General features: G+C 60.8%; 1 protein-coding gene across 1 annotated transcript; it reads left to right on the top strand.

The window, feature by feature from the left end:
* Positions 1 to 96: 96 nt before the first annotated feature.
* On the top strand, positions 97 to 10,500 carry LOC309409200 (uncharacterized protein). The gene is made up of 15 exons (XM_082005316.1): positions 97 to 655; positions 1,828 to 1,946; positions 2,021 to 2,124; positions 2,370 to 2,547; positions 2,644 to 2,764; positions 3,155 to 3,246; positions 3,430 to 3,572; positions 8,050 to 8,300; positions 8,769 to 8,887; positions 8,965 to 9,068; positions 9,293 to 9,470; positions 9,555 to 9,675; positions 9,773 to 9,864; positions 10,026 to 10,162; positions 10,239 to 10,500. Exons 1-15 carry the CDS (start codon positions 254 to 256, stop codon positions 10,379 to 10,381), a joined length of 2,304 nt encoding a protein of 767 aa, XP_081861442.1. The 5' UTR covers positions 97 to 253; the 3' UTR covers positions 10,382 to 10,500.
* Positions 10,501 to 11,388: the final 888 nt, after the last annotated feature.

Raw genomic sequence — 11,388 nt, forward strand, 5'->3', positions numbered from 1 at the left:
GCAGGGGGGCAAAAAACCTGCAGTTGGTTGCACAGCAATCTCAGCACCTCTCTTGTGGGCAAGGGACCCAATCCAGCACCTCGTTAGAGCCCACCACGATGGGTTCCCCGGGGAACTGGGTGCTCTCAGCTGTTGCAAGTTGCCCTTATGGGAGGTGTGCCGAGCATCACCTGAGGCGGGAGGTGTGGGAGCTGCGGGCTATAAAAGGTCCGTGAGCAGCCATGGCTCCTTGTGCTGGACCCTGGTAGGCAGGATGAGGTCTGGAAGCAGCCTGGGGTTTGCTCTCTTCTGCTGGGTTTTTGGGGAGGCGGTTGCTTACAACCCCTGGGGCTTCTTCAGAGGGGAGGCAGAGCTATGGAGGTACGGTGGGGATCCTTCCTCAGGGCAGCCCCGTGCCTTCTCCCAGCCCTCTCCCTGGGCCTGGGTGGATGTCTCCCAGCTCCAGGCTGCGGCCCCGCTGCACCCCGTGGCCGTGCAGTGCCGGGAAGCGCAGGTGGTGGTCACGGTGCGCAGGGACCTCTTCGGCACCGGCCGCCTGGTCAAGGCTGCGGACCTGACCCTGGGCTCGGCCGCCTGCTTGCCCGCAGCCCGGAGCGCAGCGGAGACCGCGGTGACCTTCGTGGCTGGGCTGCACGAGTGCGGCAGCACCCTCAGGGTAAGGCTGGAGCCCCGGGGTGGGGGTTCTGCCTCTCGACTGGCGCCTTGGGGCGCGGAGACTGGCCGGGGTGGGGTGGGGGCTGCGGTGAGCTCGGCTCGGGGAGATGCTCCGAAGCTTTTCCTAGAGGCTGAGCGTCCCGCTCTGCTTCTCGAGGGCAGCAGAAGCTGTGCTGTCTCGTCTGGGGTTGTGCGAGCGGGGAAGGGCACGCGAGACGCAGAGAAACTAGTTGGGGTTTTTTTTTCCTGGTGAATGCAGAGGTATCTAAATCTTCCAGGACTACTTAGGCTGTTGCTGCCACCTCCAGGGTGGAGCCCAGATTATAGGATCATAGAATCTTTGGGTTGGAAGGAACCTTTTAAGGTTGCTTAGTCTGACCCCCCTGCCATGAGCGGGGACATCCGTGACTGGAGCGGGGTGCTCGGAGCCCCGCTGACCTGAGATCTTTCCAGGGATGGGGCATCTACCGCCTCTCTGGGCAACCTGGGCCAGGGTTTCTCCACCCTCACTGAAAAATTTCTTCCTTGGATCTAGTCTGAATCTGCCCTCTTTTAGTTTAAAACTGTTACCCCTTGTCCTATTGCAACAGGACCTGATGAAGTCTGTCCCCATCTTTCCTATCAGCCCCTTTCAGCCCTGGCCGGCTGCAGTAAGGTTTCCTCAGAGCCTTTTCTTCCCCAGGCTGAACCACCCCAACCCTCCCAGCAGAGCTGTTCCATCCCTCGGAGCATCGCTATGGCCTCCTCTGGCCACAGGAGAGACAGGTCCATGTCTCTCCTGTGCTGGGGTCTCCCCAGAGCGGAGCAGAGGGGCAGAATCCCCTCCCTCGACCTGCTGGCCACGCTGCGTTGGGTGCCGCCCAGGAGATGGCTGGCCGTCTGGGCTGCGAGCACACATTGTTGGCTCACCTCAAGAACAGCTTGAGCACCTCTGTGTCCAGCTCTGCTGCTGACCAGAGGCTGTCCTGGGACAGGGTAGAGCAGTTTCCCAGCCCAGAGCATCCCTGCAGCAGGATGAGTGCCACTCACCCGCCTCCAGCGCAAATGCTGCTGGCTAATGACCACAAGAAACATCTCGGCACTTGGTCTCCAGGTTTAAATGTGCTGCTCTGTGTGTGTGGCCAAAAGAGCAGGGCTCTTAATGACTGGACAATGTGTCTTGTCTTTCCCCAGGTGACCTCTGATGCTCTAGTCTACAGCACAAGCTTAAATTACAACCCAGTTCCTACTGGCAACCCTGTTGTCATCCGCACCAGCCCTGCCGTGGTTCCTATTGAGTGCCACTACCCAAGGTGAGCCAACGCAGACGAGTACTAAGCAAGCTCTTCTGTTGCCACAGAACTTAACTACGGGCATCTCTCCTCAGGAGGGACAACGTGAGCAGCAATGGTGTCAAGCCCACGTGGGCGCCTTTTCGCTCCACCCTGTCCTCTGAGGAGAAGCTGCCCTTCTCCTTGCACCTCATGAATGGTAGGTTTTGGGTGAGGGTCTCCTCTGGTGCAGGGCACCCGAGGCTGGCCTCGGAGGTGGCCATGCTTCCACTAGATGGTATAGCTGGTGCTGTATTGCCCCAGTTCTCCTGCAGCAGGTGGGGTTTGGTACAGTTCTGGTGAGTATCCAGGGCCTTGTGCCAGTTAGGGTTTCCGTGGGTGGAAGCAGAGAAGCACAAGGAGCCACCTGGCTTTCCGTGAGTGCCCGGTGTCCTCTCCTTCCAGATGACTGGAGCACCGAGAGAGCCTCCACCATATTTCAACTGGGTGATGTCCTCCACTTCCAAGCTAGTGTCAACACAGAGAACCATGCACCTCTGAGGCTCTTCGTGGACAGCTGTGTGGCCACCCCAACCCCAGACAGGAGCTCTTCTCCCCAGTATGCTTTCATTGACTTCAGTGGGTAAGAGCTGGCTGTGCCCTTATTTAGAGATGCCTTTCTGCAGGTTATGGATATCTCTGACAGTGGGGTCCTGCTGGCCCTTGCTTTTGCATCCAGGTGCCTGGTGGATGGGCAACTGGATGACATCACCTCGACTTTTATATCCCCAAGACCCAGGCAAGATGTGCTTCAGTTTGCAGTAGACGCATTCAAGTTTGCAGGAGACTCCAGCAATCTGGTAAATCCTTCCTCAAGCAAGTGAGGCCCCTTGTCTGGATGGGGCTACAGCCTCGCTCCATTAAGAAAGTTGATGTGGTTTTGTCTAGAATTACATCCCCAAGGCAGCTGCCTCATAGCAACGTATGAATGAGGTCACCTTGTGTTACTGCTTCTGGATCATGGCCCTCTGAGACAAGGATCTTCCTTGGCGACCAGTTCTGAGACTGGTCAAGGCAAGCCCTTCTGATGGGCTTCAATAGCCGAACCCTGAAGTGGCTTGAAGGAAGCAGAGGGGCTTGAGCTGCCCTGGGGAGTTGATGGTCCCGTTGGAGAGGAACTTCATGGTGTGTGGGGGAAGCCATAAAGGCAAATGACAGCCTAACCCCTCTACTCTGCCTGGCCTCCCCAGATCTACATCACCTGCCACCTGAAGGTCTCCCTGGCTGACCAAGCTCCAGACCCTCTGAACAAGGCTTGCTCTTTCAATAAAGCCAGAAACCTGTGAGTAGTTGCAACAGCAGCTTGCCCAAGGGTGAAGAGCTCGGGCTTCACCTCTGGTGTGTCACCTTCCAGGAAGGTGGGGTTGGCCATTGGGATGGGAGGGTTTTGGCCTTTCCTAGGAGACCCCAAAGCACATGAGGGATTCCTACCATAGGGTGGGCTTGTCACCAGGGTCTTTTCTAGCTGGGTGCCCGTGGAAGGCACCCGGGACATCTGCTCCTGCTGCGAGATGAGGAACTGTGACTTGACCAGACACTCCAGGAGGCTTCACGTTCCCTCCCGATGGCAAGGAGGACGTGCCCGGAGAGAACTGCCCTCCCAGTCTGGTATGTCTATGTGCCTCTTGGTCTCCGTAACAATCACGGTAATTTGCTTGGAGCTGGGTGGCTGGAGCTGCCTCACTACCTGGTTGGCTCCTCAGTGCTAATCCAAGAGTTGGAAGAGCTAGATGCTCAAATGAGTTTGAGCGCTCCAAGGTCCTCCCTTTCAGATCCCTTGGTGAAAGAAGCAGATGTTGTGGTTGGACCTCTCTTCGTCCACAGCTGGCAGAGTCACCTCGTTAGGAGGATGCCCTCGCAAGGTAGAGCAAACCCAGGGAAAGGGGGGTGGCTTGTGTGGCAGGTCCTGGCTCTGGCCATAACCACCTCCTTACTACTTCCTAGATGCAGGTCAGCTGTGGATGGTATTGGGGCTGGCTGCAGTTGCTGGTTTGGTCATCCTGATCCTTGCTGTTCTAGGAGCTCTGACTGTCTGCCGGAAACCCAGCAACCCCGTTTAAGTCACTGGTTTCAACTTTTATAGTCTATCCAGTAAAAAGATAAATGAAGGGCTGAGGCTTGGTGGAGGGAGTGGAGAAGGCTGCCTGGAGAGACGGAACAAATCTTTGTGCTAACTTTAATTGTACTTTGCCTCCCTAAACCCAATTTAAGTATCTCATTCTCCTGAAGCCCTGTCCTCAGCAGAGCTTTGTACAGCCTTATGCCCCCATGAACTTTTTGGGAACTGATGCAAAAAAAAGAAAAAAAAATCATCACCCAGATGCTCTGTTTGCTGGTCGGTAGAAGCATGGAGTTGGGCTTAGCCTCAAAACACTTTACCTTTCTGTGGAGCTACTTGCCTCTGCTCCCCAGTGGTTAACTCTGTACTCAATACGCTAAGGGTTTATTAAAACTTGGACCACTCTCTGCCTGCCTGAAGCTGTTTCTGGGAGAGAAATCGAGCTTTGTTGGATAAGGAAGGGAGCACAACTCAAGGGTCAGTGGGTTGGGCTCTTCCCGGGACAGACGGAGGCAGGAATTCCAGTCCCTGCCCCAAGGACTGTTTACACATAGTTATATGCAACAAGCCTTGGCTGAAATGTATAAACAGTCCTTGGGGCAGGGACTGGAATTTCTGCCCCCACTTCCCCCCCAGAAAGGGACTTTCTGACATGCCTGAGTCACGTTTGCTTTTTCCTCTCATTGCTCTGAAACTTGGGCTTTTCTGCTCGGCAGAGCGGCTGTGATGGGAAGATGTTGCTGCCCCGAGCTCTGTTGCTCCCTGTTAACTGGGAGAGGTTCCCACTTTAGGCAGTAGTGGGAATGTGACCAGCTGAATGTCCGGGGAGGGGGTGTTTGTTGTTGGAGCGAATTCAGGTAGCTGGATTCATGGAAAACTGAGACCTGGGAGGAGCTGGGGCTTGCTTGCAGCATGGTCACCTCTTGAGCTGGTTTTGCAGGGAGCAGGAGGGCTTCTACAGCCTCTTAGCCTGCTCTGGGGGAGCTTGGGCAGCGCTCTCGGGTGTGAGGGACAGAGGACAGGGGTCTATAGCACAACCTGGCATGTTTTTAGCTGTCATCCAGCATCCTGGAGACCCTCAGCTGGATGTCCTTTGGTAGATGCCACATTGCAGTGTGATCTCTTTGGCACAAGGTACAGAGCTGGAGCTGAGACTTTGGGTCACCAAAAGCCCCGTCCATTCCCTTGGCTGCTCATGGGTCTAAAAGCAAACCGGCCCTCGCTCAGAATTACAAAGATGAGTTCTGGGTTGGATCAGGGAGCTGCACTGATGTTGGGTTGTCATTATGGCTCCTTCCCTCGTCCATCTGATTTGGTCCTCGTCTTGCAGTGAGGGTAGGAGCTTTTAGGGGGAATAACTTGGACAAGTCTTCACCATCCCCTTTGAGCTGTGAGTGGTCCACTTGTGGGGTGGAAGGGAGAGGAGAAGGGCATGGAAACATGAGTGGAGGGGATCTCAGATGGTCTCTGGTCCAACACCAGCTGTATCAGTCCTGGCAATGTCCATGGATGGAGATTCCCCCCACCGCTGCGTGCCCAGCCCAGGGCTGCAGGATCCTCCTGGAGAAGAAGTAGTTCCTCACCCAACCTGAACCTCCTAGACCACAAGTTGTGGCTGCTGATCTGTGTTAAATCTTCACATAACTGATGCCTTCTTAATCAGCATCTTCTCTAGATGTTCAGTTCTCTGCCCATCCCGTGGCACAGTCCCCGCTTGGAGCACATCTCTCTGGTTTGCCGAGACACGCAGAGGAACCTTTTAAATGAAAACCCTTCTCTATGCCACTTGGCAAAGCTGCCCTGCAGCCACCTAAGTAAAACACCGCAGTTGGCTCCAGGAAGGGAGACAAATATTGGCCGAATCTGGTCTACAAAGGAATTAGGGATGGGGAGAAGCTCTCTGGCTTTCCAGAGCAGCCACCCCTGCTCCACCAGCTCCTGCCCCTTCCCTGGCTCTGGTGAGGCTCAAGAGCAGCACCCATCTTGTTATAAGCAAAAACTGAGACGTGCTTTAAGGTTCCCTTTATGCAATGGGGGGAAAACCACCGAGTTTTGTGTTTGTCCAGTGCCCTGGGACTGTCTGGGCTCTGCGTCCTCCAAAAAAAATGAGCTCACACCCTTTCCCAACCGCGCTGGTCCACGGCCAACATCGTGTTGTGCTTGGAATAAAGACGGGGCAGCTGGCCCTGGCAAGGGCTAACCTGGGAGCCGAAATTCCCTTTTCCAGAGAGAAACACCTCCCGAGCCCGGGTGCGTTTCTCCACCCGGGATTCACCTCTGCTAACGTGATCCCTGTCAACACAAGGTGACCCATCAAGGGGATTTATTCTCCTCTTGGGATCAAGCCCTGGTACCCAGCGACCCACGACTTAACCCCGGAGCTGCGGCTCTCGGGGATGCGGTGGGATGGGACCGGGCATCTCCCGCGGTCCTTGCAGCCAAGGACCCGGCCGAGCGGCGATGCTCTCCCCCGGGAGGGGGGGCAGCCACGTATTTACTGATTCAGCATCGCCCGCTGCTGCCGTTATCTCCCTGACGCGCTGGGCTCGGCCTGCTTGGAATCCCTGGCATCCCTACGCCGCTGCCGGTCTCAAGGTATTTTAAACACGAAGGAGAAATCCTGGACCCGCCGGCAGCGGGCAGGGATGGGGCATCGGCTCCCGGGGAAAAGGCGGAAGGTTTCACGCCGGCCCGTAAAGCTTTGCAAGGGTGGGGTTGGGGGATGTTGAGTCAGGCACGAGATCAGTCCCAGCTCCAAATCCGGTGGGATTTCTTGCTAGGAACGGGCTGGCCTGACATCTGCCCCCAAACTCTTTCTTTTTCTTTTCATGTGCCCTGAAATGGCTCAGCCGCTCCAGCTCAAACATCCCGATCGGAGGCTTTCCACTGTCCCTAAGGCTTGCTGGGGACATCCCGAAAGATGGGAGAGGGATTCGGGGTGTAAAACGGAGCATCCCTCACAGGGAACCAACGGGATGCTTGCAGAGCCCTGGCAGGGAAAAAGAAGGGACAGAAACTCCAATAACGAGGCTTGAAAACGTATGGGGTTTATTTTTAAGCAGCTTCCCCTGTTTCCCAGCGGTGAGGAGCCCGGAGGGGTGGGGAAGGGAGCGATGGGGGGAGCACCTCGCCTCCGGCTCCTTGTACCCCGAGCCCCTTTCCTTGAAGGCAACAAAACAACCCAAAGAGCTGGGGAAGAGCAGCAGAGATGATAAAGAAACGTTGGGGCTCTGCAGCTAATGACCTCACTGCTGAGGATGAAGTGGGGGGGCGGCGTGTTCGGCCCTGGCTGAGAACGGCCGCGCTCGTGTCAGTGGTGAGGGCTCTCCATCAGCTACTGCTGACCGAACATCCCAGTCCCGGCCCTGCTGAGGAGCGGGGAGATGCTCAAAACCCCTGTTTGGGCTGGAGCTGTGAGCACGTTGGCTCCCGGCCGCCCCCCTCCCCGCCCAGAGCATCAGCGTCCGAGCGGAAAACCGAAATCCCAGGGGGGCCGATGGCGCCGGGCAGGGATATTTCCCGCGGAGGGGACGGATTGGGATCGCGGACCCTGCTCTCCCCGCTCCTGTCACCTCCCCAGCGGCCTTGAAAAGCCCCTTATCACCTTATAACCTAAACAAGTCACTTTGTACCAGTCTCCCCGTCTCCGGCTTCTGCCGAGTTTTATAAACAACTGCCCCAAAGAGGCTGACGAGGATGTTTTCTCTTGCCTTGGGCAGCCCGGGAACGGGGGGTCCCGGCACCCCGGAAATGACTCGGTCGTGCCTCCCCTCTCCCCGCACCCACGAGGGCTGGCCTTTGGGTGCCATTGGTCCCCAAACGGGAGCCCAGGGGCGGACGGCTCCTGATATAAAGGCTGGAGGAGCGGCCCCGGCTCTCCGTGCCGGGATTTGCTGGAAGAAGGAGGGATGGGACCCCAAAGAGGCTTGATCCTCGCTCTTCTCTGCTGGGCAGCGGGAGAGGCGGCTGCCTACCCACCCTGGGATTTTTCCTGGGGTGACCCGGCGAGCCGGGGGGCTCGGGCAGACCCCCACGCCTGGTCCTGGGTGGAGGATCCCCAATCTCGAGCCATCTCCAGCCGACAGCCGGTGACGGTGCAGTGCCAGGAGGCTCAGCTGGTGGTGACGGTCCACAGGGACCTCTTCGGCACCGGCCGCTTGGTCAACGCGGCCGACCTGACGCTGGGGCCGGCGGCGTGCAAGCATTCCTCGCTGAACCCTGCCCACAACACCGTCACCTTCACCGCCGGCCTCCACGAGTGCGGCAGCATCGTGCAGGTAAGACCTTCTCCCTGCGGCGCTCCCCCCTCAGCCCCCAGTCCCGGCATCCCGCCTGGTATCCCTCCCCTCGCCCCGGAGCGGCTCCAGGCTGCAGGACCGGGCACCGGGATGCCGGGACAGCTCTGGGTGCTGGACGCAAACCACCATCGGGGAACATCCCTGGGGAAGGACGAGCGGGTATTTCCCCCAAACCGGAGCGTTTTCTCCCCAAAGCTGCTTTGCCCTTTCAGCCGATGGCGCAAAGCCCCCACGTCAGACCCGTTTCGCTCATGTTTTGGCCCATTAGGAAGTTTAACTCGCTGAGAACGGAGCGGGGCTCCTTCTCCATCCCCTTTTCCCTGGCTTTTTCCCCTTTGCTTTGGATTTCCCCGGCTTTTCCCAGTTGGGCAAGGATGGAGAGGCAGCTCGGTGGTGGTGGGAGGTGGGGCAGCCTCACCACCGGCTTCTCAACGTTCTTCTGCCCAGATCACGCCCGACTCCCTCATCTACCGCACGCTCCTCAACTACGACCCCAGCCCCGCCAGCAACCCCGTCATCATCCGCAGCAACCCCGCCGTCATCCCCATCGAGTGTCACTACCCCAGGTAAGGCCTCCCCGCCCTCCGTACACCCGGCCCCGGTCCCCGGGGCCGCGGCCTGATGCGCGGTGGTCCTCGCCCAGGAGGGAGAACGTGAGCAGCAACGCCATCCGGCCCACCTGGGCTCCCTTCAGCTCCGCGCTGTCGGCGGAGGAGAGGCTGGTTTTCTCCCTGCGCCTCATGAACGGTAGGTGGGAAGCCATCCCGACCTGCCAGCGGGGATTTTCCATCCTTTTTCCCGGCGTGGAGGGGCTTGGGGACCTAGCACCCCACTGGGGAAGCCAACCCACCCCACGGCAAACGCCGTTGCTTCTGCTTGTGGGCTGAGCTTTGGCTCTGGTCCCACGGGAGCCGGGGGACAACTGGAAGCCCCCCCCCCCCCTTTTTCATCACCTCGGCGCTGCCTTGCAGAGGACTGGAGCGCTGAGAGACCCTTCACCGGTTTCCAACTGGGTGATGTCCTCAATATCCAAGCGGAGGTGGGCACCGAGAGCCACGTGCCGCTGCGGTTGTTCGTGGACAGCTGCGTGGCCGCCCTGAGCCCCGGCACCGACTCCTCACCCCACTACACCATCATCGACTTCAACGGGTGAGCCCCGGGGACCCGCCCGCGGCGGTGCTGGAGGGACACCCGTCGGGGCGCTGACCCCCCCACTGCCCCATCCCACCCCAGGTGCCTGGTTGATGGGAGGTCGGACGACACCAGCTCTGCCTTCATCACCCCCCGGCCCCGGGAGGACATGCTGCGCTTCAGGATCGACGTGTTCAGGTTCGCAGGGGACGCCAGGAACCTGGTAAGGCTGCGTGGGTGCGTGCGTGGGTGCGTGCCCCCCACCAGCCCCAAACCAAGCTGGTGTCCCCCACGAAATGTGTCCCCATTTCTCCCCACAGATCTACATCACCTGCCACCTGAAGGTGACCCCAACGGACCAAGCCCCGGACCCCCTGAACAAGGCTTGCTCCTTCAACAAAGCCAGAAACACGTGAGTAGCCGCCGCACCGGGACGGGGCACGTCTGGGCAGGTCCCCACCGGCATCCCGCAGCCCCGGCGTGGCACGGGGACGCGTCACGGACCCAGCCTGGTGGGTGCCGGTGTGTGTGTGGGGGAACGACTCCGGTGACGATGCTCTCACCCCACCGCAGCTGGGCACCCGTGGAAGGCACCCGGGACATCTGCAGCTGCTGCGAGACGGGCAACTGCCAGTCCCCTGCACTCTCCCGGAGGCTGAACCCCTTGGACCGATGGTCCGGCCGCCGGTTCCGCCGCCACGACGCCGACGGTAAGGTCCCCGTGGGGACAGAGGGGACACACCGGGGTTGCGGGATGAGCCCGCCTCATCGCTCCTTCCTCCTCAGGGCGAGAGGCTGAAGCCGACGTGGTCATCGGCCCCGTGCTGCTCTCGAGGGACCCGGGCGCCGTGGGAGCGCGGCGGGAGGGAGGTCAGGGTGAGTCCCCGCCGGCCGCGGCCCCGTGGCACGGCGCTGGGGACAACCACTAACGGGCCCCCTTGGTTTTGCAGGTGGAGCGATGGTGATGCCCGGCGTTGGGACGGGGCTGATCTGCGTGGCAGCCGGCGTGGGGCTGGCCGGGATGGGGCTGGCCATCGGCGTGGGGCGCAGGAGGTGCGCCCGTGCCTTGGCGTGAGCGTGGGGCGAGAGCCGAATAAAGCGTGGGAAGGACAAACCGCGTCCGTGCTGCTCCCTCCGCGATGGCACCCGGGGTGCACGTGGCCGTGGGGGGGCCGGAGCCCCCCAGCTCCCGGGAACGGGGGTCCCCCCACATCCCCACCCATGCTTCAGCCCTCCCTGGGGCTCAGTTTGGGGATGCTGCTCTGCTCATGGGTGACACCGGGGACAGTCACCTCGCCCTAGGGGAAGCCCAGTAGGGGCCCCTGGCCGGCGCTCCGGGGCGGGGGGTGCCCCGCGGGCTGCGGGGCCCGGGCGGAGCCGGGCAGAGCCCAGCTCCCCCCGAGGGCGCGTTTGGGGGCACCTTGCGGGCAGGGGACAAGCGACAGCCCGGCCCGCGGCTGCTGCCCTGTGGGCGGGGCCTCTTGGCCCCACCCCTCGCCACAGCGCGCCCCCTCGCTGTGCCACGCCCCCCCGAGCGACGCCCAATCAATCTTCTCCCCGCCCATATAAGCCACGCCCACGCCGCCCTTGCACGCGTTTCACTTCCGGAGTCGGCGGCTCCGTCCCGTCCCGGCGACCCCGCGCCCCCCGGCCGCCGCCCCCGGCCCCGCCCTCCCGCGGGGAGGCGGCCAAGGCCCGGGCGGGGCGGCCGGGGAGCCCCGGTGCCGGGGTCCTCGCTGGGGACGGTCCGGCCCGGCCCCGCGCCCGGCGGCGCTGCCCGTGCAGCCCCCGAACCCCCGGGCCCCCCCAGCTCCCGCCCGCTTCACGGGCGCAGCTCCGCGGGGGGACGCTCCGGCCCGGCCCCACAGCCGAGCTCCCGCCCGGCCCCGCGGCTGAGTCCCTCCGGCCCGGCCCCGCGGCCGGTTTTTCAGCCCCA

Source organism: Phaethon aethereus, assembly GCF_964289735.1.
Source record: "Phaethon aethereus genome assembly, chromosome: 12".
Taxonomy (NCBI): domain Eukaryota; kingdom Metazoa; phylum Chordata; class Aves; order Phaethontiformes; family Phaethontidae; genus Phaethon; species Phaethon aethereus.